A 22,892-nucleotide genomic window follows, 5' to 3' on the forward strand; every position below is an offset into this window, starting at 1 on the left:
GAGATCAAGAACACTGTGAGTGATCTGGCAGTGCTGTGTTGTTCTACTTGTGTAGACCAGTGTGTTAATCTGTTCCAGATGCTCAGTCCAAGTTTCAGCTGTATAAAGCCATTATGTGATATCTGAGAGCGATATCAGAGAAGTTGTATTTTTGTTGTATTTTACAAAAATTGAATAGCGGAATTTAGAACAATTTTATGTGATCAAGTTTTGTGTTAAACATTGGGAATCCATGAGTATGACCACTGATAAGTTCAAAAAGGCCTAAGGGAACACTCCTTACAAGAACATAAGTTTTTCACTGGCACAAATCATTTTTGGAAGGCCAAGAACATGTTGAAGATGAACCTCGCTCACTGAGACCTTCAACTTTTAAAAGCAATGGAAATATCAAACATGAGTGCTCTTGTGAGATCAGACAGCCATTTAACAATAAGGATGAGATGTGACCTGCTAAGCATCAACATTTTCACCACACGTCAAATTTTGAGTGAAGATTTGCACATGTGAAAAGTCTGTGCCAAAATGGTGCTGAAAAACATTACAACTGGGCAGAAGAAAAATCAAAGAAACATATATGTTGATCTTCTTGATAGGATTCCCTGACCACAAATTGTTCAGTCTTACGATCACAGGTGATGAATCCCAGATTTTTGAGTATGATCGGGAGACAAAGCAGCAAAATGAGGAGTGGCACACTGAGACATCTCTTCAACCAAAAAAAAAGTCAAATATCAAAACAATGCTGATTTCTTTTTTTGACAGAAGCGAAAACATGCATAAAGAATTTGTTCCTCCAGGACAAACTGTCAACCAAGTGTTTTACAAAGATGCCCTAGAAAGGCTCAAGAAAAGGGAGAATTGAGTGAGATCGGACATCACAGACAAGTGGATGCTGTATCATAACAATGTCAAAAATGGTTCAAATGGCTCTGAGCACTATGTGACTTAACTTCTGAGGTCATCAGTCACCTAGAACTTAAAACTGATTAAACCTAACTATACTAAGGACATCACACACATCCATGCCCGAGGCAGGATTCGAAAACCCGACCGTAGCAGTCGCTCGGTTCCAGACTGTAGCGCCCAGAACCGCACGGCCACTCCGGCTGGCTAACAATGTCACATGACTATTTCCATCACAGAAATTTTGACCTCAAAGGCATTATTGTTGTTCCATAGCCCCCACCTCGCACCTCACCAATTCACGTGATCTGAGTCCTTGTGACTTTTTTCTTTTCCTGAAGTTGAAAAATGTCTTAAAAGGACGTCACTTTGGGACTCTTGAAAACATTCAAAAGAATGTGACTGACATGTTAAAGGCCCTACCTGCTACCAAGACTGGGAACAATGGACTCCACCAGTATATAAGTGCCAAAGGGAACTATTTTGCAGAGGACAAATTGTTGCTTGAAAAAAATAAAAACTTGAGTATATAATCATATTCCTCAATACATCACAGACTTTCTCCAAAAAGGCCATTATTTTCTTACCCTTGCTCTTTATGGGGCGCAATCTTTGGTGAGTAGTCACAACACTGGTTATCAATTATTTTTATGTGGTACCTCACTGCAACTTCACTTATGCAGACTGGCTTTTCGTACATAAATGGTTCCCTCAATGCACCTTGCCTTAATTTACATTTACTGCTTCTGTTGTTATCAATTTGTTTCTCAATTTTTCCATTTTGTTTCTGTCATTCATGGAGTTTAATGTGACCGTTGCAATCTCTTTTATATTAACCCTCTTTGATTTTGTGTTCATCTTTCCCTGCGAACCTCATCGTCTTCCTGCAGTTGACATTAGCTGTCTGGAGAGGGCATATTACTATTTATTGTTGTAATAAGCAGAAGACAGTATGATTCAAAAGTTTTTTGACTGCTGCGGAAACTTTTTCCTCTGTGGTGGGCCTTCCTCATTTGACTCTGTGAATACAGTAGTTCATCAGCAAGTATATAGCCTGTTCAAAGCATTTTTATGCTTTAACTTGAGTAATAAATGACACTGATCTTATGTAAAATGGCCTGCCAGCCTTCACATAAGTCAATATTGCTGCTTCATATGCTCTAGCTTTGGATGTAGTCACCTGTGACTGACAATATCATACAATATCACTGGATACAAGGCTGGTATTCTAGTGTTCTACCCTTTGCTGAACAAGACCCATGGAGAACAGTTCATAGAATGGTTGTGTAAGAAATTCTTATTCAGTACCATAGATGTTCACAGAAGCCTATAAGACACTCAGAGAAACCCGACAGATTGCTTAATTTACAGAAGTGGTGCACAAGATACTCAAATTGCCATTCCATAGGATACAGCAAATAATTTATCCATAACATCAGAAATTGACCACATTATGATTTTAATCCTAAGCATACAGTTTTGCCACCCTGCCCTAAGTAGTTCAAGCAGCGCTAAACAGCAGAATGTCCAAATCACAAGCTTTTTGTTGTACTTCTGATCATTCTGGACTCTTAGTATTTGTCTATTCCAGCAGTGCCCACATCACAAATAGATGTGGATGTAATACACACATTATGTGCCATGAGAATATACATGGAGAGACATTGTGGGTCGGTTTCATCATTGCCGGTTAACGGGTCCATTTTCAACTGGAAATCAGAATATTAGCAACAACCATAGCAATGCAACAGCAACACAATGCTGGCTGCATATGAACTGTCACCTGTTTTGACAAAAAGGGCCTGGTACATGTATGGCACATACCATTTAGTCATATGCTGACTCAAAATTACAGTGTTCACTTGATGAAATGTTAAGATTCTATAGTTTAATACTTTTGGATTTACAGTAGTTGTTTCCATTGGGACAATACATTGGTGTTCAAAACTTAAGGATGGAAGTAACTTGCATGTGTTGCATCACTGGCAAGTAACATAGCTCAATGAAACTTGGACCATACAAAAAAATAACTGCTGCCGTATAGTACACAAGATAACATAAGGAAATTCACAATCAGATGAACACTATATTTAAAGATAATAATTTCACAGAAATCAACATGATTTATGATGGTCCCCCTGGACATAATAAAAGGCAAGGCATCGCTCTTAGTAGGGTGTATGATCACAATGGACGGTTGTGCATGTTCTGCAACATGCTGCCATGCTCGTCACAATGTAGTAAGGAGTTCTTGTGGTGTGGCATTCCATTCATACACCAGTGGGGCTCCAACTGCTGGATGGTTGCTGATGCATGCAGATGTGCTGCAGTACATCTACCCAATGCATTCCACAAGTGCTTGATGGGATTTAAGTCATGGGAATGGGCAGTCCAGTCCATTACCGAATATCCTCTAATTCCAAGCAAGAGCTCCTCCACCGTGCTGTTTGAAGCCATCTCTGATTTTCATCCATAAAAATGAAGTCATTGCTCAATGCAACCCTGAAAATATACATGAGGGAAGGAATAAAATGTGACAATAATGTTGACCAGTGAGCATACCATGTTCAAAAGATTTAAAGGTTAGCATACCCATGCAAGTTTATGCCTCCCCACATCATAACACTTGGACCACCAAAACCATCATATTCAACAATGAATATGGCAGGAGGTAGGAACACATAATGCGTCAGGAACATTTCAAACATTATCATTTTGGTGGTCCAGGTGTTACAGTATGGGGAGGCATAAACTTGCAATTGCATATTGATCTCCAAATCTTTGAAAACAGTGCACTCAGCAGACAATGTTATTGTGACACTGCACTCCTTTCCCAAGTGTGAATTTTCAGGGGTGCATTCAGTCCTGATTTCATTTTTATGGATGATAATGCATGACCACACTGAAAAGTGTACGTGGATGACTTCTTGAAATGAGAGGATGTTCGGTGAGTGGACTGGACTTCTTGTTCCCGAACTCAAATCCCAATGAAAATGTGTGGGACACATTGGGGAGGCATACTGCAGGATGTCCACATGGACCAACATCCATCCAGCAGTTGTCAACCATACTGTAAAGATGGAATGCTCTACCACAAGAACACCATACAATCTTGAGGCCAGTAAGGGAGCAGCTTGCAGAACATGTGGTGATCACAAGTCCTATCAAGAAGATATCTCACCCCTCATTATCTCATGAAACATAAATTGTGATGTGTACAATGTAATTATTGTCTGGGAATAAAAGTGTCATTTTTTCTCATCTCATTGCGCATTTTCTTAAGTTATCTTCTGTATGAGACACAACCAGAAAGTAAGTTTCCTGATGTTGTTTCCTTTAATGCAGACTTATTTAGCCAGGAAAATTGTGCATGTGCAACAGACCTATGGTATGACAATCAATTGCCAGCCAGACAGGTTCTGCCTGGTCCCAGTACAGCAGCAGCAGTGTCCCAAAATGGCATCTCTTATTTGTTCTCCCGCCACCTGTGAGACTGTCAGTAACAAGGTTCCTTAATGCACGAAACATAGCACCCATTGAAATTCATCATCAGGTCTGTCAGATCTACATGCAGAACATCAGGAGCAAACAGATAGTGCGTTGCTGGTGTAGGCTTTTTTCTAAAGGCCATCGAAGTGACCGTAATGAAGTATGCAATGGGTGACCATCCCTCATCAATGATCATCTGGTTGAGCTGGTGCAGCAGCACATCCTGGGGAACTGTCACTTTATGATTACAGAGCTCAGCAGCCATTTTCTGCAGATATGGCAATCATCATTGCATGAAATTGTTACTAAGCACCTGCTGTTCAAGAAATTGTATGCCAGATGGGTGCCAAAAAACCTGACACGTGAACACAAAACAAAATGTTTTGGAGCAGCACTGACATTTCAGCAGTGATATCATGATGACAGCAATGAGTTTCTCAACAGATTCATCATGGGCAGCAGTCAATGCATTGGTGTCACAGTGGATCTGTGGTCGAGATGAAATTCAGACAGATTGTGTCAGTACAGGAAGTGATGTGAACGATGTTTTGGGACAGGAAGGGCATTATGATCATTGACTTTCTGCCCAGGTGTAAAACAGTGAATGCTGACAATGCAGAAACTGCAACATGCCATTCAGAACAAGAGATGTGGAATGCTTAATGCAGGTGTTGTTCTGCTCCATGACAATGCTTGTCCTCATATGACTCGGCGCACACCAACTGTTTTTCAGAAGTTTGGCTGGGAGCTGTTTGACTACCCGGCATACAGTCCTCATCTTGCTCTCAGTAATTTCTATCTTTTATTTGTTTGTTGTTGTGGTCCCTAGTCCAGAGACTGATTTGATGCAGCACTCCATGCTACTCTATCCTGTACAAGCTCCATCTCCGAGTAACTACTGCAACCTACATCCTTCTAAATTTGCTTAATGTATTCATCCCTTGGTCTCCCTCTGTAATTTTTACCCTCCACACTTCCCTCCAATACTAAATTGGTGATCCCTTAATGTCTCAGAATGTGTCCTACCAACCAATCCCTTCTTCTAGTCAAGTTGTGCAATAAATTTCTCTTCTCCCCAGTTCTATTCTGTACCTCCTCATTAGTTACATGATCAACCCATCTAATCATCAGCATTCTTCTGTAGCATCACATTTCAAAAGCTTCTATTCTCTTCTTGTCTAAACTATTTATCATCCATGTTTCACTTCAATACATGGCTACACTCCATGCTAATACTTTCAGAAAATAGTTCCTGACACACAAATCTATACTCGATGTTAACAAATTTCTCTTCTTCAGAAGCGCTTTCCTTGCCATAGCCAATCTACATTTTATATCCTCTCTACTTTGACCATCATCAGTTATTTTGCTCCCCAAATAGCAATAATCATTTACTACTTTAAGTGTCCCATTTGCTAATCTAATTCCCTTAGCAACACCTGATTTAATTTGACTACATTCCATTATCCCTGTTTCACTTTTGTTGATGTTCACCTTATATCCTCCTTTCAAGACATTGTCCATTCTGCTGAACTGCTCTTCCAGGTCCTTTGCTGTCTCTGACAGAATTACAATGTCATCGGCAAACCTCAAAGTTTTCATTTATTCACCATGGGTTTTAATTCCTACTGCAAATTTTTCTTTTGTTTCCTTTACTGCTTGCTCAATATACAAATTGAGTAATATTGGGGATACGTTACAAGACTGTCTCACTCCCTTCTCAACCACGACTTCCCTTTCATGCCCCTCGACTCATAGCTGCCATCTGGTTTCTGTAAAAATTGTAAATAACCTTTTGCTCCCTGTATTTGACCCCTGCTACCTCCAGAATTTGAAAGAGAGTATTCCAATCAACATTGTCAAAAGCTTTTTCTAAGTCTACAAATGCTAGAACTGTAGGTTTGCTCTTCCTTAATCTGTGTTGACAATGCTTGTCAACACAGGGTCAGTGTAGCCTTGCGTGTTCCTACATTTCTATGGAATCCAAACTGATCTTCCCTGAGGTCTGCTTCTACCAGTTTTTCCATTTGTCTGTAAAGAATTCATGTTAGTTTTTTACAGCTGTGACTGGGGAATTTTGAACTGTTTACAAGTATTATGGATTCCATACTATGCTCTCTGTCAGATAGCAGGAAACAGTTGATAAGTCTGTGGTGACTTCAGTGTAGATTTTCTAAAGGATTATGATAGGAAAAATGATCTGGAGACCTTATTTGGATCTTACAATTTGATATTAGTAGGAAACTTTCCATCACAGGTGAACAAAGACAGTAGGACCCTAATTGATAATGTTTTCTTTGGTGAAGCACGAAGCAAGAAAATAACTGTTTATGCAGTACCAAACACTCTCTCTGATTTTGATACCTAGTTAGGATAAATAAGATAATGCCTTGCAGTATACATACTCCTCAGTGGGAATCAGTTAGAATAATTAATGACCCCAGGAAAAATATTTATAAGAATAGTTTACAAAAGATGACTGGATGAAATTTATAATGAACCAAATGATAGCATAAAATTTAATTTATTCCATCATAAATTCATATCTTTATTTGAAAATAGCTTCCCACATAAGCTAATCAGAAAGGACATTAAACAGCCAAGTAAATCACCATGGATCACTAGAAAGACTTAACTATCTTGTGAAAGAAAAAAAGAATTGTGTCTGTTAGCAAGAACAACTTGGTTTTCTGCAGTAGTTGCATGCTACATAAACTGCTGAAATTACTCAGAAATGTTATCAAAAAATCAAGCAACATGCACATAACATCAGAAATTGGTAATTTTCACAACAGACTTAAGGCTACATGGAATGTAGCCACAGAAGAGGATAACATCACAATGGAACTGAATGGAAAAGCTATCAGTGATGAATCACGGGTAACAAATATATTTAATAATCATATCTCATATACAGTAGGAAGTATAGGGACAAAGAGTTCAAGAGAAAAATCACAGCAGCATGTTGAAAAAGCAACTCTCATCAAATTCAATCATATGAATGTATCAACTACTTGGTATTTTGAAATTAGCAAAATTATGTATTCTCTCCAAAATAAAAGCTCATCTGGGTTTGATGGTGTTTACAATACAGTACTAAGAATTTGTTCCTTTATAATAAGCTCTGTCTCATCTGAAATGTAAAATGTGTTCTACAAAACTACCTTCCTTGACATTCTCTTTTTTTTGTAAAATGTTAGAACATATCCTGAGCTCAAAAATAGTGAGGTATCTTGAACAGAATGACCTCCCTCATGCCATCCAGCATAGATTTCAAAAACATGTATAATGTGAAAACCAACCCACATTTTTCTCGCATGACATCCTGAAAGTCACAGATCACGGCAGTCAGGTAAATGCAGTATTTTTCGATGTCTGGAGACCATTTGACTCAGTACTACATCTACACTTATTATTAAAAGTATGATCATTTGAGGTGTCAGAAGAAATATGTGACTAGAGTGACAATTTATTGGTAGGGAGGATGGAGCACATTATCTTCGACGGAGAGTCACAGAAAGATGTAGAAGTAACTTCAGGTGTGCCCCAGGGAAGGGTGTTGGCTCCCTTGCTGTTCATATGTATATTAATTATCTTGTGCATAATATTAACAGTAACATCAGTCTTTCCACAGATGATGCAGTTGTCTACAACAAAGTACAATCTCAACAAAGCAGTACAAACATTCAGTCAGTCCTTGATAAAATTTCAAAGTGGTGCAATGATGGGCAACTTCCTTTAAATGTTCAAAAATAAAAAATAGTGCACTTCACAAAATGGAAAACATAGTATCCCACGAATATAATATCGGTAAACTCATATAAATACATGGGTTAACATTTAGTAGGGATATGAACTGGAACAATCACATAGGCTCAGTTGTGGGTAAAGTAGGTATCAGACTTTGGTTTATTGGTAGATGCTACAACCCTGTACACAATACTTGAATACGTGCCACGGCAACAGGCCACTGCTATCCTACACTTCGAATATTCTGCCAATGGCATCTGAGTGGGCCAGCCACCAGAGGCAGCCTGCTGTGGTCCCCATGCCGTGTGCACATAGTACAGCATTTGCCATGACAGCTAACACAGCCTTCCTCTCCATAAACGTAGTGCAGCAGGCAATCACTCTCATACTGCATTCATACTTATTGTCAGCAAATGCTTGTATCAGTACCTGGACTGTTTCTACGCATCTATGTCCACAACTGCTGTTTTCTTGTATGTGGAAGAAAAACAAACTTTGGTTCATTGTCACTGTACTGTCATTTGTGACAATACAATTGGTGACGAGTGTGGTGCATTTCCACATACCCTTCTATTTGATTGTTTCTTCTGTTCTTCTGTCCATTGAGGCATTGCTCCAATCTCTTCTCAAGCAGCAACTCTTACAATTGCTATCACATACTTGTTGGCCACACTAACTATGCGGGCTTCCATGATGTTAGTGTACCCACCATCCTTTCCTCCTTACAATGATGTGGCCGAAGACTGAGAGGCTTACAAGAAGCAGCTTTGGCAACAGTTCTTTGCTTTTGGTGTCACTGATGCAAACTTGTGTAAGGCTTTATTCCTTTATTGTATTTCTCTTTGGATCTACCAGTTGTTGTGCCAGTTAGCCCTGCTCCAGGAACCTGCATCACTTTTTTTTTTTTTTTTTTTTTGATGAAATGTGTTAAGTTGTTGGCCAATTATCATTGTAGACACACACATCATACCAGTGCATGTAGAGGCCTATTTTTTTCATAAAAAGCCCCACCAATCTTACAGGGCTTGGGTGGCTCAACTACACAGCCTCAGTCGCAAATGTCAGTTTGTTACCAATGCTCATCATAATTCCTGTGCTGACTCTATGGTGCCTGACACCATCATTCAGTTGGTTCCTGACAAGGAGGTGCAGCAATATGCACTAAAGTGCAAGAATCAATCTTTGGCAGAAGTGTTAAAAATTGCTCAATCTTTTGAAGTATTTCATCCTTCTGGTGATAAGATTGAGGCTTGGCGTAGCATTGCCACTGTAACTGCTGTTCCTGATCATTGGGTGTTGGTCAGTTCTCAAGGGGGAGGACGATGTTGCATCTGTACAAACATGGCCTCTGGGATGCAATGGACTGTGATGTGCCAAACAACCACCACAGCAATGGCAGTGCTCTGCCCATACTGTTTTGCGCAACATGACAGGGCCATGTGCCCTACATGTTAGGTAACCTGAAACAACTACAGGAAAAAAGGACATATAACATTGCATCATTCCTCAGCCCCCTACAGTGGACATGGATATAGATGTTAATTGTGTGTCTCCAGTGCTTATGAATCATAACAAACCGTTTTATCAAAATGTGAGTGATGGACGAAGGATTCAGACAGCAAGTGAACATGGGTGCAGCCGTGACTTTACTGAAGTCACAAACTTATGTTGATTTGGGATCTCTGGTGTTGTCTCCAATTACTCAGTGTTTGGTGTGTTACAACAAGCAGTATATTCCAATTCTGAGGCAATTTAGAGCTCTCAGTATGTATGAATCTGTTGTTTGTTCTTTGGCTTTATGGTAGTGAATGATGCTGGTACTATAGATTTATTTGATCTGGATGCTTTGAATGCTTTTGGTTTTTCCATCTCTGATTTGGTACATCTCATTTCCAACCAGGTTCTTTACCAACAATCAGATTCTCTGTGTTCTAAGTTGTCATCTGTTTTCTTGGATCGGTTAGGTTGTGACACTAATTTTGCAGCCCACAATACTCTGAAACCTATGGCACTTTTTTTTGTGTGTGCTCTATTCTGCTGGCTTTCTCATTTCCAACCAGGTTCTTTGCCAACAATCAGATTCTCTGTGTTCTAAGTTGTCATCTGTTTTCTTGGATCGGTTAGGTTGTGACACTAATTTTGCAGCCCACAATACTCTGAAACCTATGGCACTTTTTTCTGTGTGTGCTCTATTCTGCTGGCTTTGTGTGACTGAGCGAAATCCGAATTGGAGAGGCTGACATCATTGCAGGTCATCAGCCTATTACACCAAGTGAATGGCCACACCCCTCATGACTGTTAATAACCGACTGATTAGCTTCACCTCTGCAGTGACTTTAAAATTTCAGTTAACACTCAGTCTGTCATTGACACGTACCCTTTGCCCCACCCAGATGAATTATTGGCTAAACTAACCAGGGGCCAGTTTTTCTCGAAAACTGATTTATCTGAAGCACATTTACAGGTTCCATTGAATGAGGATTTCATATGGCTCCTTTTGATTAACATACCCTTTGGACTGTACCAACATCAGTGCCTCCCATTCAGGTGGCTAGTGTCCCAGTGATCTTTCAGCTTTTTTGGAATAACTGACGATGTCCATTCTGGGGTGCACCAACAATCTCAATGACACGGTCATGATGAATGAATCCACAGAAGAACAATCATGTAACTTATGCACTTTTTTAAAGTCTTAAATACTGCAGGTTTGAAATACAACTTGGTCAGGTAACACTTTTTTCAGCCATCCATTGTGTATTTGGGGTTGAGGTTTCTCAGGAGTGTGTTAAGCCTTTACATCATCACAGCACCATAATCACAGCTCTGCTTGCCCTACAAATTTCAAAGAACTCCAAGAATTTGTTCCTTTTAAGTGAATGTGGGCATGTGAGCATATATTCACACTTTTGAAATCTAAATTGCATTCTGCTCCTTGTCTGGCTACCTCCCATCCTAGCCATCACCTGGTATTGGCTATAAACACCTTTCAGTATGGACTTGTCATGCATCTATATGAAGATGTTTCCAAACTTCTGATAGCTTATGTGTCAAAAATGCTCAACTCTGTTCAGCTGTGCTACTCTCACATTGGATAGGAAGCACCTGCTATCATCTATGTACCAAAAAGTTTTATGTGTTCTTGTCAGAGTCCAAGTTCCATCTCATTGCTGATCACAAGGCCTTGGTTCTGTTGTTTAATCATTCTGCTTCTCTGCCTGACAAAGAAGCTCATTGCCTTGAGCATTGGGCCTTGTTTCTGTTTTGATACAACAATGAAATACATTTTCAGCCTCCCACACAACATGCCAACACCGATGCACTGTCCTGGTTTCTGATGAGATCTGATCCTATTTTTGATCAGGATGAACTCCCTGGTTTTCATTTAGATGTCAAGGTGCAATATACAGTGGAAGTGTTTCCTATTATGGGCTCCGGGATCACAGCTGCTGTCACTGCCCATCTGATTTTGCATCAGCTTGTTCACCTCATTCAGCATGGTTGGCCGGACAGCCCTCTAGGCAGGGCTTCTGATCCTTTGTGTAACTATTTTGTCCTTTGTCACTGCCTTTCAGTATTTTTATCCACAGATGGGCTGTTGCCTAGGGCTGTGATCCTGGCTACCCTATGGGCAAGACCTGCTTCGGCTCATACATAAGGGACATTGGAGAGTCTTTCATACCAAGGTATTGGCCCATTGGCAAATGCTTTGGCCCGGCATCAAAAGTGACATTGCACATCTTGTCGTGGCCTGCTCACAGTGTGCTACCCAACAGATGTTCTCTACATGAGCCACACCACAGGGTCCATGAGAATGCATTCATGTTGTTTTCACGGTTGTTGATGCTTTCTCTAAATTTCTCTAACAAATTTATCTAATTTCTCTAATCTAATAAATTATCCACCATTCTTTGACATCAGCCACGGCTATGATTCAGGCCGTCTCCAAATTTTTTCTGTTGAAGGAGTTTCTTATTACTTGTGATGGATAATGGTCCATAGATTGTGTCTCAGGCCTTCCATGATTTTTGTGCACATCAAGGCATTCATCACTTGACTGCTCACCTTTTCACATCGCTCTAACAGTGAGGGAGAACATCTCATTTGCATGTTCAAGGTTCAAATGTAGAAGCACATCATGGACTCATCCACAAACACCACCTTAACATGTCTCACACTGGTGGAGGGTCAGAGACTGGCCGAGATGCTCCACGGTCACCAAGCACACATCCTGCTGCACCCCTCACGCTGGCCCACCAATGCCCATCAGCGCAGCTCTCATCATGATTTGCTCCTGCCTCCTTCACCCAGGCTCAGGTGTTTGGCTGCCGACTGAAGTGGATTCTGGCCACGGTCTAAAGCTGCTGAGGCTGCCGGCTCTATATGATGCTCACTAGTGATATGCAAGTGGTGCCCCATGGCTACCAGCTTCATACTCATACTACAGTGAGGGCCCTGGGTCTGACACTGCCTCCTCCATTCTCAGTGCCTGGCCCGGCCTCACGGGCACCACCACTGTGAGGGCAGACCCACCCTGCTTGTGGATGTTGCCGCCTCCTGCCTCTCCTCCAGGGTATAGCCCACAGGTGCCTGCTGCCAGGCCTTCCCATGATGCTTCGCTGCCAGTGGCTATTCTGCGGCCAGCTGAGCCAGCACCTTCAAGCCCTTCAAAACCCTTGTCACTGGTCTTCTCTTATGGTATTTCATGAGGAGGTGATCGCCTCATGCATCCACAGATGTACCAGTTCCACTGTGTGTGTGTCCACAACCATGCCACTTCTCCCCCTACTCACTGGTTCCCATCCTGAATCTCTTTTTGCTACCACTACCATCATCACCTGCAGTGTCTGCCACAGAGGCCATGGATGTTTCAAAAGTCATCCTGACATCTGAACTGGCAGAGTGCCCTTTTCCCAAGGGGTTAAGGATGCTATAATCCTGTACATAATATTTGGATATGTGCCATGGCTTTAGGCTGTCAATGCACTACACTTCGAATATTCTGACAACAGCATCTGCACAACCCACACACTAGAGGCTGCCTGCAGTGGGCCACATGACTTGTGCACATGGCACAGCATTTGCCATACTGTCTATGGAACCATCCACTTTATAAGTGCACTTTATAAGTTGCTCTCATATAATGTTCACACTTATTGTCAGCAACTGCCTGTATCAGTACCTGGATTGTTTATACTTTTGTGTGTGTATTCTCTACTGTTGTTCACTTGTATGTGGAAGAAATCTCCAAAGGAGACTGCGTACAAATCACTTGTGTGACCCATACCAAATAGGACAGGCAGGGAATATTGAACATACAGGGAGTAGGGCAGCATGAATGGTCACAGATTTGTTTAATCCATGGGAGAGTGTCACCGAGATGTTGAACGAATGGACTGGCAGACTTCAGACTCTTGAAGATAGACAGTAACTATCCTGTGAAATTCTACTAATAAAATTTCAAGAACCAGCTTTAAGTGACGACTCTAGGAATATATTACAACTCTCAACACATCACTCACACAGGGATCATGAGGATAAGATTAGATTAATTACAATACACACAGAGGCATTTAAACAATCATTTTTTTCCATATCCTTAAGTTAAAGGAATGAGAAAAAGCACTAATAACTGGCACAGTGGGATGTACATTCTGTCATGCATTTCACAGGGCATAGTATAGATGTAGATATAGATGTAGGTGTAGATATAGATACAGAAATTTTAATACATCATTAACTCCAGGCATTTTTCTGGAGAGGCTTAAATATAATGTTGTTTAACCCTTCTTTAAAAAAGCTGATAAGAGAGATGTCAACAACTAGCAACCTGTTTCACTGCTGACATCATTTTCCAAAATTTTTGAGATGGTGATGTATTCTAGAACAGTATCAAACCTTAGCAACACTAACATCCTTAGCAAATCACACTTCGTGTTTTGGAAGGTTGCTCTACCGAGAATGTCATTTAGATGTTCACTCAACAAATTTTACAAGCATTAAACAAGAAAATAGTGTCAGTTTGTATGCAAACTGATGTATATCTATCTATCTAAGGCATTTAATTCTGATTCATGCAGTTAAATGAAGATTTATCGGATTAATGGTATAGCCAACCAATGGATAATGTCAAATCCAACCAAAAAAATACATAAATTTGTTCATAGTAATTCAACAAATGTAGCCCAGGATATTATTCTTGAATGGGGATAAACCACATATGAGATCCCCAAAGCTGAATCTTTGGTCCACTATTGTTCCTCATATATGTAAATGATCTTCCATCTAATATGCAACAAGCAAAATTAATTCTCTATGTAGATGACACTAGTATTGTAAACAGTCCAACCATACATACATACAGAAACACTGGTTTTGTAAACTGGAAGTAAGACTAGCCCCCACTTGTAAAACTTCAGGGTTAGGAAGTTTCCTATCCTCGATCCCCAAAACCATATTTTAATAAACAAAACTGTGAAATGATTAAAATAACAACTATATCATTGTAAAATATAGTAAATATAAATTTTATTAAACTAAGTCACTCATTGTCAAAAATTTTGGTTGCAGCATTGTGCACCGTTTTTGTGCTAAAGACAGTCTTAATGTGGAGTGATGGATGTAATTTTTCCTTATGGTATTGTAATGATGTACATCATTGTTCTTTTTGAATGGCAGTGTATTATTTTCAACAAACTTCATCTATACTAATAATAAAATGGTAAAACCATTGTGACTGCCTGTTCATTTGAATGTTCTAATCTTCAAAACTACTAGGCGAATTTTCATGGGGTTTTCACAGATAACTTGAGTGTAATTTGGACCAACTCATAGGCCTTATTTCTTCAAAATATGTATGTATTCTTCAAAATATGTATGTGCTTTAAAAAGACACAACATATTCAGTTCTCTACATCTAGGAGTGCTACACCAATGATACATGTAACGCTTGGTGAGGAAATAACAAAAAGGGTGGAAACTTCAATACTCTTAGGTGTCCATACAGATGAGAATTTAAACTGGAAAAAAGACATTTTGGAACAATGTAGTTCAGCCACATTTGCACTTAGAACCACTGCAAATCTTGGCAAGAGACAAATCAGCATGTTGACATATTTTGCACATTCTCATTCAATAATGTCAAATGAATAATATTCTAGGGTAACACATCTTGAAGAAAAAATGTCTTCATTGTTCAAAAACATGCTGTAAGATTCATATCCAGTGCTTATCCACGATCATCTTGTAGACAACTGTTTAAGGTATTGGGAATTCTGACTACTGATTCACAATATATTTATTGCCCCACTAAGTGAGTATCTATCTATAGCTGTGTCTGAGACTCCGTACTCATGGACTTTATTTTTGACTTAGAAAGCTTTTTTGTATACTGTACAATGATTGAGGTATAATGATTTGGCACATAAACAAAGAGCTTGTTTGCTTCACTAACACAGGGAAGGGCAATGTAGAACTGGCCTTGTGAAAAGCAACTGACACTAATGTTCACCCGCCCCTTTCCCACAACATGCAGTTTCTAGCCTTGTGCTTTGTTTATGGTCACAGCATAACATAAGTTTGCTGGGAATTGCACATGTTTAAAGTGTGATGGTAAACTGTTAGGCATAATAGGGAAGCGAGGTATGAAAACTCGCTTACCTGTGCCGCTTCATATCAAAATATCTGCTTCTCTTATGTTATGTGGAAGAGAAGTAATTTTAAGCCTATGTGAGTGAAGGTTTCTGAGGAGAAAGATATTGCTTGATACTCTCTATTAGAGTTATGTCATGTCTCGCTCTCAGAAGGTATGTTTAAGGAGCAAGTTAAAGCCTGATGTTCCCAAGCCGCAACAAGTTTCACATTATTATCTTCACTGGATTCTTGAGACCACATAGGACTCAGTTTTTTAGCTGATCTGGTGTATTCAGGAAAACTCAACTGTTTTCTAAGCATTTTATTTGTAGACAAACAAAATCAAATTGTAATGAGTAGATACTCCAATTACAAAGCAAACTTAATACATTCACTTTTCCTAACAAAGAATATAAATAAAAACTATCAAAAGAAGCAAAGCAATGTCCTCAAGGTTTTAATATACAATGCGAAAGCATTGTATGTGCTAGCCAAGTGAATTCAATGTTATTTTCTATTCATAAAGATGAGATTGAGGCACTTAATTTGTCACTGATGTAAACTTCTGAAAATACTTCTGTCACTGAGGTAAAAAACTTTCCTAGGAAATAAGGCCAATATAAATAAAACCTACTGAAAGAAGCAGAGCAATGTTATTAAGTTTTTAACACACAAAGTGAAATCTGTGAATCTGTATATCCTAGCCATGTAAATTTGCTATTATTTTGTATTCATAAAGGTACTACTGTGGCACATACTGTCACTGATGTAAGCTTTCAAAAATACATCTGTCACTGAGTAAGAAACATTAACAGCATCATCTATTGTTTCTTTGGTGTACAAAGCCATGATGATTAAACATCTGAACTACTGTACTAAGCTGAGCAGACAATTTAATATAAATCTTTAAATCACAATATCTTTTTCTTCCTGTGATCTGATTTTGAAGAAATAAAGCCTATGCGTTGTCCCAAACTACACTCAAGTTATCTCTGAAAACCCCATGAAAATTTGCATAGTTGTTTTGGAGATTAGAACATTCAAACAAACAGGCAGACACCATGGTTTTATCATTTTATTATTATATAAATGAAGTTTTTGTAAATAATACACTGCCATTCAAAAAGAACAATTATGTACATCATTACAATACCATAAGGAAAAATTACATTCATTACTCCACATTCAGACTGTCTTCAGCACAAAAAGGGTGCACAATGCCCTGAAGTTTTATAAGTGGGGGCTAGACTTACTTCCAGTTTGCAAAACCAGTGATTTTTTAAACTGTTATAACTAATTTTTATATTTTCTGTTTTTACCTTGAGTCATAAACGGCCTTCTCTCAGACCATTTCATGCAAATATTAGTACTAAACTACAATACTTGATTTGAACCAAGGAAAACTCATGAATATAAGTGATTACTGTTTGAGAACAACATTGCCATGCTAAGGGAAAGTTCAAAATAACAATCATAGGAATTAGTATGTAGTGCTGTTTGGGTCAATAACTAGTGGAACATTTTCTCCATTTTCTCAGAGGTCTACGGTGGACACCTAAACAGTACTTCCTCACTAACAAATGTATTTCCCTAACAATAAACCCATAGGCCTACTATGAGAAGGGCAACATCCGATGGTAAAACTAAAGAGCATACAAAAAGAACTGGAAACCTTTGTAGCTTGCATGGAAATACCAAGTCAGATCTACATAAAGATAGTTACAAGCAGTAGAAGTATTAGTTTTGCAAGAGAGTCATGAGATTGAAAACCAAATTACAGATGTTCAAATGAGTTAAAGGTGTCATTTCTGCCTCACAATACATCTGTAGTTTCCTTTGCTTTCACTAGATCACATGAGTACATGAGAGGTCAGTGCCCTTGTTACCTTATTAAGATGGTCTTAGTGAAATTAAAAAGGCAGTTGGCAGGCAGGACATTATGTTTCCAAACTGCATCTAGTCTGCTGCAGGCAGTGTGCAATACTACTACATTCTCAAAGTAAAAATTGCTATACAATAAAGAGCAGTGGCTGGATGATTGTTTGGCCCTTGCAACTCATAGGTCAATGAAAGCATTAATTTAAGGCAACAGTTTGGTAGTGACACAATTATTATTTTATAAATCATTTCCACATTTCATAGCTAACCTTCTGACTGCTGTATCCCATGCAGCTGTTATGATTCCATTGACTGCTATGTCAACAGGTATAATTTCAGCATAAAAATCTGGTCCACAAAGCATGGAGCGAATAACTCCCTTTCCTGCACCAATCAGAATACCAACAGGACCATTGAGATTGTCTACCCATCCTGTCAATGGCTCATTGAAAACTGGTGTCACTGAAACATTTGAATAGAAAAAACACACACACTACTGTTAGAGGCAAATTTTGAAAATTCATTCAGCCACTAAGTACAGTGTTTTTGATGGTGCATGAATGTTAAATTTCTAATAGTACCTGCCAAATGTTCGATTTACACTCTCCATATTACAGTTGCTTACTATTTCATATTACTATGTCCATATTCTACATTAAAACTGATATCAATGGCCACAAAGCACTTGCAGCAACAATGCTTACCATAAACAACACTGATATGTCCAATAAATTAGCTAAAGAGGTAGTAGTGTCTTTTGAAGGAGGAACTTGAAATATTTAGCATCTAGAGTAACTGTTGCTCAAGTTTAGAGGAATAGCTGACTAGGTACTGGATAGATATGTAGCCAGCAGAACAATTTATTGAGGGAAGGTTGCTCCATAGTATAGGAACTTCAAAGGAAACAGTGACTACCACACAGTAGGTGCAAAACAAAGAATAGGGTCACAGACAGAGAAATGCTAAACGAAACAAGTCTGGCTGTCAAAACAGCAATGTGTGAAGCCTTCAATCATGAATTTAGCAGAATCTTATCAAAAGGCCTTTTCTGAAATCCAAGGAAATTCTGCTCATATGGAAAGCCACTTGGCAACAAAGTAAACATTTAGACATGCATGAATGACACAGGAACTGGAATTGAGGGTAGCAAAGGAAAAGCAGAAATGTTGAACTCTATTTTTAAATGTTTCTGTATAAAAGAGGATCTAGGAGTACTGACTTAGTATAATTCTCTCACCGCTGCACAGATGAGTGCTATAGACATTAGTGTCAGAGGCACAGAGAAAAACATTAAATCCCTTTTTGATTCTAAAGAAGGAAAAAAGCACAAATCATACCTATCTACAGAAAAAGTAAAGGTCAGTCACACCTATCTGCAAGAGGGGTAGCAGAAGTGCTCTACAAAATTCCGTTACTGTATCATTTACATTTATCTTTTGCATAATCTTAGAATATATTCTGAGCTCTAATTCAATGAGGTGTCTCAAACAGAATGGCCCCCTCTGTGCCCACTAGCATGGATTTTGAAAATATCAATCAAGCCCAACTCACACTTTCCTCTGACGAATCCTGAAGCAATGGCTCAAAGCAATCAGATTGGGTGCAGTATTTCTTGATTTCTGGATAGCATTTGACACATTATCAAACCAACACCTATTAATGAAAGTATGAACATTTATGGCATCAAACAATATTTGTGACTGGCTTGAGGGTTTCTTGGTAGGGAGGATGCTTCATGCTATTTTGAATAAGTCATCAAAAGATGTAAATATAACTTTAGGTGTGCCATAGGAAAGTGTGTTTCAGGACCTTTCCTGTTCATGTTGTATACTGATGACCTGGCAGACAATATTGATAATAATTTCGGACTTTTTGCAGCTGGTGCAATCATCTACGATAACATACTGTCTGGAAAAAGTTATACAAATGTTCACCTAGATCTTTATAAGATATGAAAGCAGTGCAAAACTAAGCCCCTGCTTTAAATGTACAGAAATATAAAATTGTGCATTTCACAATATGCAGAAAGTAGTATGACTACAATATTAATGAGTTACAACTGGAACCAGTAAACACACACAAATATCAAGATGTAACAATTTATATGGATATGAAATGGAATGATCACTTGCATTCAACAGCAGGTAAATCAGATTGAAAACTTTAGTTCATTTTTAAGATACTGGGAAAATATAGTCAGTCTACAAAGAGAATTTTTTACAAAACTGTTGTGAGTCCCCTTTTACAATTTTACTCAAGTGTGTGGGACCCATACCAAATAGGAGTAACATGATACATTGAACATATTCAAGGAAGGGCAGCATGAATGGTCACAGGTATGCCTGAATCACAGGAGAGCATCATGGAAATGCAGAAAGACCTGAATTGGTAGGTTCTTGAAAATAGGTGTAACGTATCCCAGAAAAGCCTACTTACAAAGATTCAACAACCAGTGGCAAGTAAAGAATCTAGAAATTTACTTCAGTCCCTCACAATTTGCGCCCTAAGGGACCATGAAGAAAAGATTAAACTAATAACAGCATGCACAGAAGCATTTAAATCGTTCATTCTCCCTGTGTTACATTTGCAGCAGAAGCATGAAAAAACTGTAATATGAGGTACAGTGCTAAGTACCATGCACTTCAGAGTGGTTGCCAGTATATGTAAACACAAATGTAGATAGATGCCAACTGTTCTGCAACAGTGTACTTACAAAGTTTCAGCGATACCTAAAACTCTAGAAATCTTTGCTATACATATGCTTACTTTCAAATGCAGGACATCTGCCTAAATGTTCTCTACCAAAGCAGGTAAATCAAACATTATTACAAATGTAGCAAATTTCTTGAGCTTGCCATTTTCTCATTTCATTATATTTTTCACTTGATTTGATTTTGAATTTCACTGATCCCAGAGATCTTACAGTGTGTTATTACACACAAATATGGGACAACTCACAGGAGAACTGTATGCATTAAAGGTACAAACATACATTTTTTTTTTAATTTTTCAGTAATGCAAAACACACATACTTAATAGTAACTCATTAATCTCACAAAGATTTCTATCTGAAACCATCAGTCACAAGTGATAGGGACTATAGTATGATATCAATATAATGGAAGGAAACATTCCACATGGGAAAAATTATATATAAAAACAAAGATGAGGTGACTTACCGAACAAAAATGCTGGCAGGTCGATAGACACACAAACAAACACAAACATACACACAAAATTCAAGCTTTCGCAACAAATTGTTGCCTCATCAGGAAAGAGGGAAGGAGAGGGGAAGACGAAAGGAAGTGGGTTTTAAAGGAGAGGGTAAGGAGTCATTCCAATCCCGGGAGTGGAAAGACTTACCTTAGGGGGAAAAAAGGACAGGTATACACTCGCACACACGCACATATCCATCCACACATACAGACACAAGCAGACATATTTAAAGACAAAGAGTTTGGGCAGAGATGTCAGTCGAGGCAGAAGTGTAGAGGCAAAGAAGTTGTTGAAAGACAGGTGAGGTATGAGTGGCGGCAACTTGAAATTAGCGGAGATTGAGGCCTGGCGGATGACGAGAAGAGAGGATATACTGAAGGGCAAGTTCCCATCTCCGGAGTTCGGATAGGTTGGTGTTGGTGGGAAGTATCCAGATAACCCGGACGGTGTAACACTGTGCCAAGATGTGCTGGCCGTGCACCAAGGCATGTTTAGCCACAGGGTGATCCTCATTACCAACAAACACTGTCTGCCTGTGTCCATTCATGCGAATGGACAGTTTGTTGCTGGTCATTCCCACATAGAATGCGTCACAGTGTAGGCAGGTCAGTTGGTAAATCACGTGGGTGCTTTCACACGTGGCTCTGCCTTTGATCGTGTACACCTTCCGGGTTACAGGACTGGTTTAGGTGGTGGTGGGAGGGTGCATGGGACAGGTTTTGCATTGGGGGCGGTTACAAGGATAGGAGCCAGAGGGTAGGGAAGGTGGTTTGGGGATTTCATAGGGATGAACTAACAGGTTACGAAGCTTAGGTGGACGGCGGAAAGACACTCTTGGCGGAGTGGGGAGGATTTCATGAAGGATGGATCTCATTTCAGGGCAGGATTTGAGGAAGTCGTATCCCTGCTGGAGAGCCACATTCAGAGTCTGGTCAAACCACAAAAGTGCCCCACTTGTGACAGGATACTTTCCGGGACTGGACCAGACTCTGAATGTGGCTCTCCAGCAGGGATACGACTTCCTAAAATCCTGCCCTGAAATGAGATCCATCCTTCATGAAATCCTCCCCACTCCGCCAAGAGTGTCTTTCCGCCGTCCACCTAACCTTCGTAACCTGTTAGTTCATCCCTGTGAAATCCCCAAACCACCTTCCCTACCCTCTGGCTCCTATCCTTGTAACCGCCCCCGATGCAAAACCTGTCCCATGCACCCTCCCACCACCACCTACTCCAGTCCTGTAACCCGGAAGGTGTACACGATCAAAGGCAGAGCCACGTGTGAAAGCACCCACGTGATTTACCAACTGACCTGCCTACACTGTGACGCATTCTATGTGGGAATGACCAGCAACAAACTGTCCATTCGCATGAATGGACACAGGCAGACAGTGTTTGTTGGTAATGAGGATCACCCTGTGGCTAAACATGCCTTGGTGCACGGCCAGCACATCTTGGCACAGTGTTACACCGTCCGGGTTATCTGGATACTTCCCACCAACACCAACCTATCCGAACTCCGGAGATGGGAACTTGCCCTTCAGTATATCCTCTCTTCTCGTCATCCGCCAGGCCTCAATCTCCGCTAATTTCAAGTTGCCGCCACTCATACCTCACCTGTCTTTCAACAACTTCTTTGCCTCTACACTTCTGCCTCGACTGACATCTCTGCCCAAACTCTTTGTCTTTAAATATGTCTGCTTGTGTCTGTATGTGTGGATGGATATGTGCGTGTGTGCGAGTGTATACCTGTCCTTTTTTCCCCCTAAGGTAAGTCTTTCCGCTCCCGGGATTGGAATGACTCCTTACCCTCTCCTTTAAAACCCACTTCCTTTCGTCTTCCCCTCTCCTTCCCTCTTTCCTGATGAGGCAACAATTTGTTGCGAAAGCTTGAATTTTGTGTGTATGTTTGTGTTTGTTTGTGTGTCTATCGACCTGCCAGCGTTTTTGTTCGGTAAGTCACCTCATCTTTGTTTTTATATAGGACTATAGTATGATACGCAAACACAGCTCGCACACATGACTGC

At 39.7% G+C, this 22,892-nt stretch overlaps 1 protein-coding gene across 1 annotated transcript in view; it reads right to left on the reverse strand.

The window, feature by feature from the left end:
* LOC126474477 (putative fatty acyl-CoA reductase CG5065) overlaps positions 1–22,892 on the reverse strand; it is a 203,239-nt gene that overhangs the window by 55,510 nt on the left and 124,837 nt on the right. The window contains exon 5 of the mRNA XM_050101949.1: positions 17,922–18,114. Within this exon, the coding sequence (XP_049957906.1) occupies positions 17,922–18,114 (193 nt within the window). The remainder of the gene's footprint in view (positions 1–17,921; positions 18,115–22,892) is intronic.

This window comes from Schistocerca serialis, chromosome 4 (genome assembly GCF_023864345.2).
Source record: "Schistocerca serialis cubense isolate TAMUIC-IGC-003099 chromosome 4, iqSchSeri2.2, whole genome shotgun sequence".
In the NCBI taxonomy this organism is placed as follows: Eukaryota; Metazoa; Arthropoda; class Insecta; order Orthoptera; family Acrididae; genus Schistocerca; species Schistocerca serialis.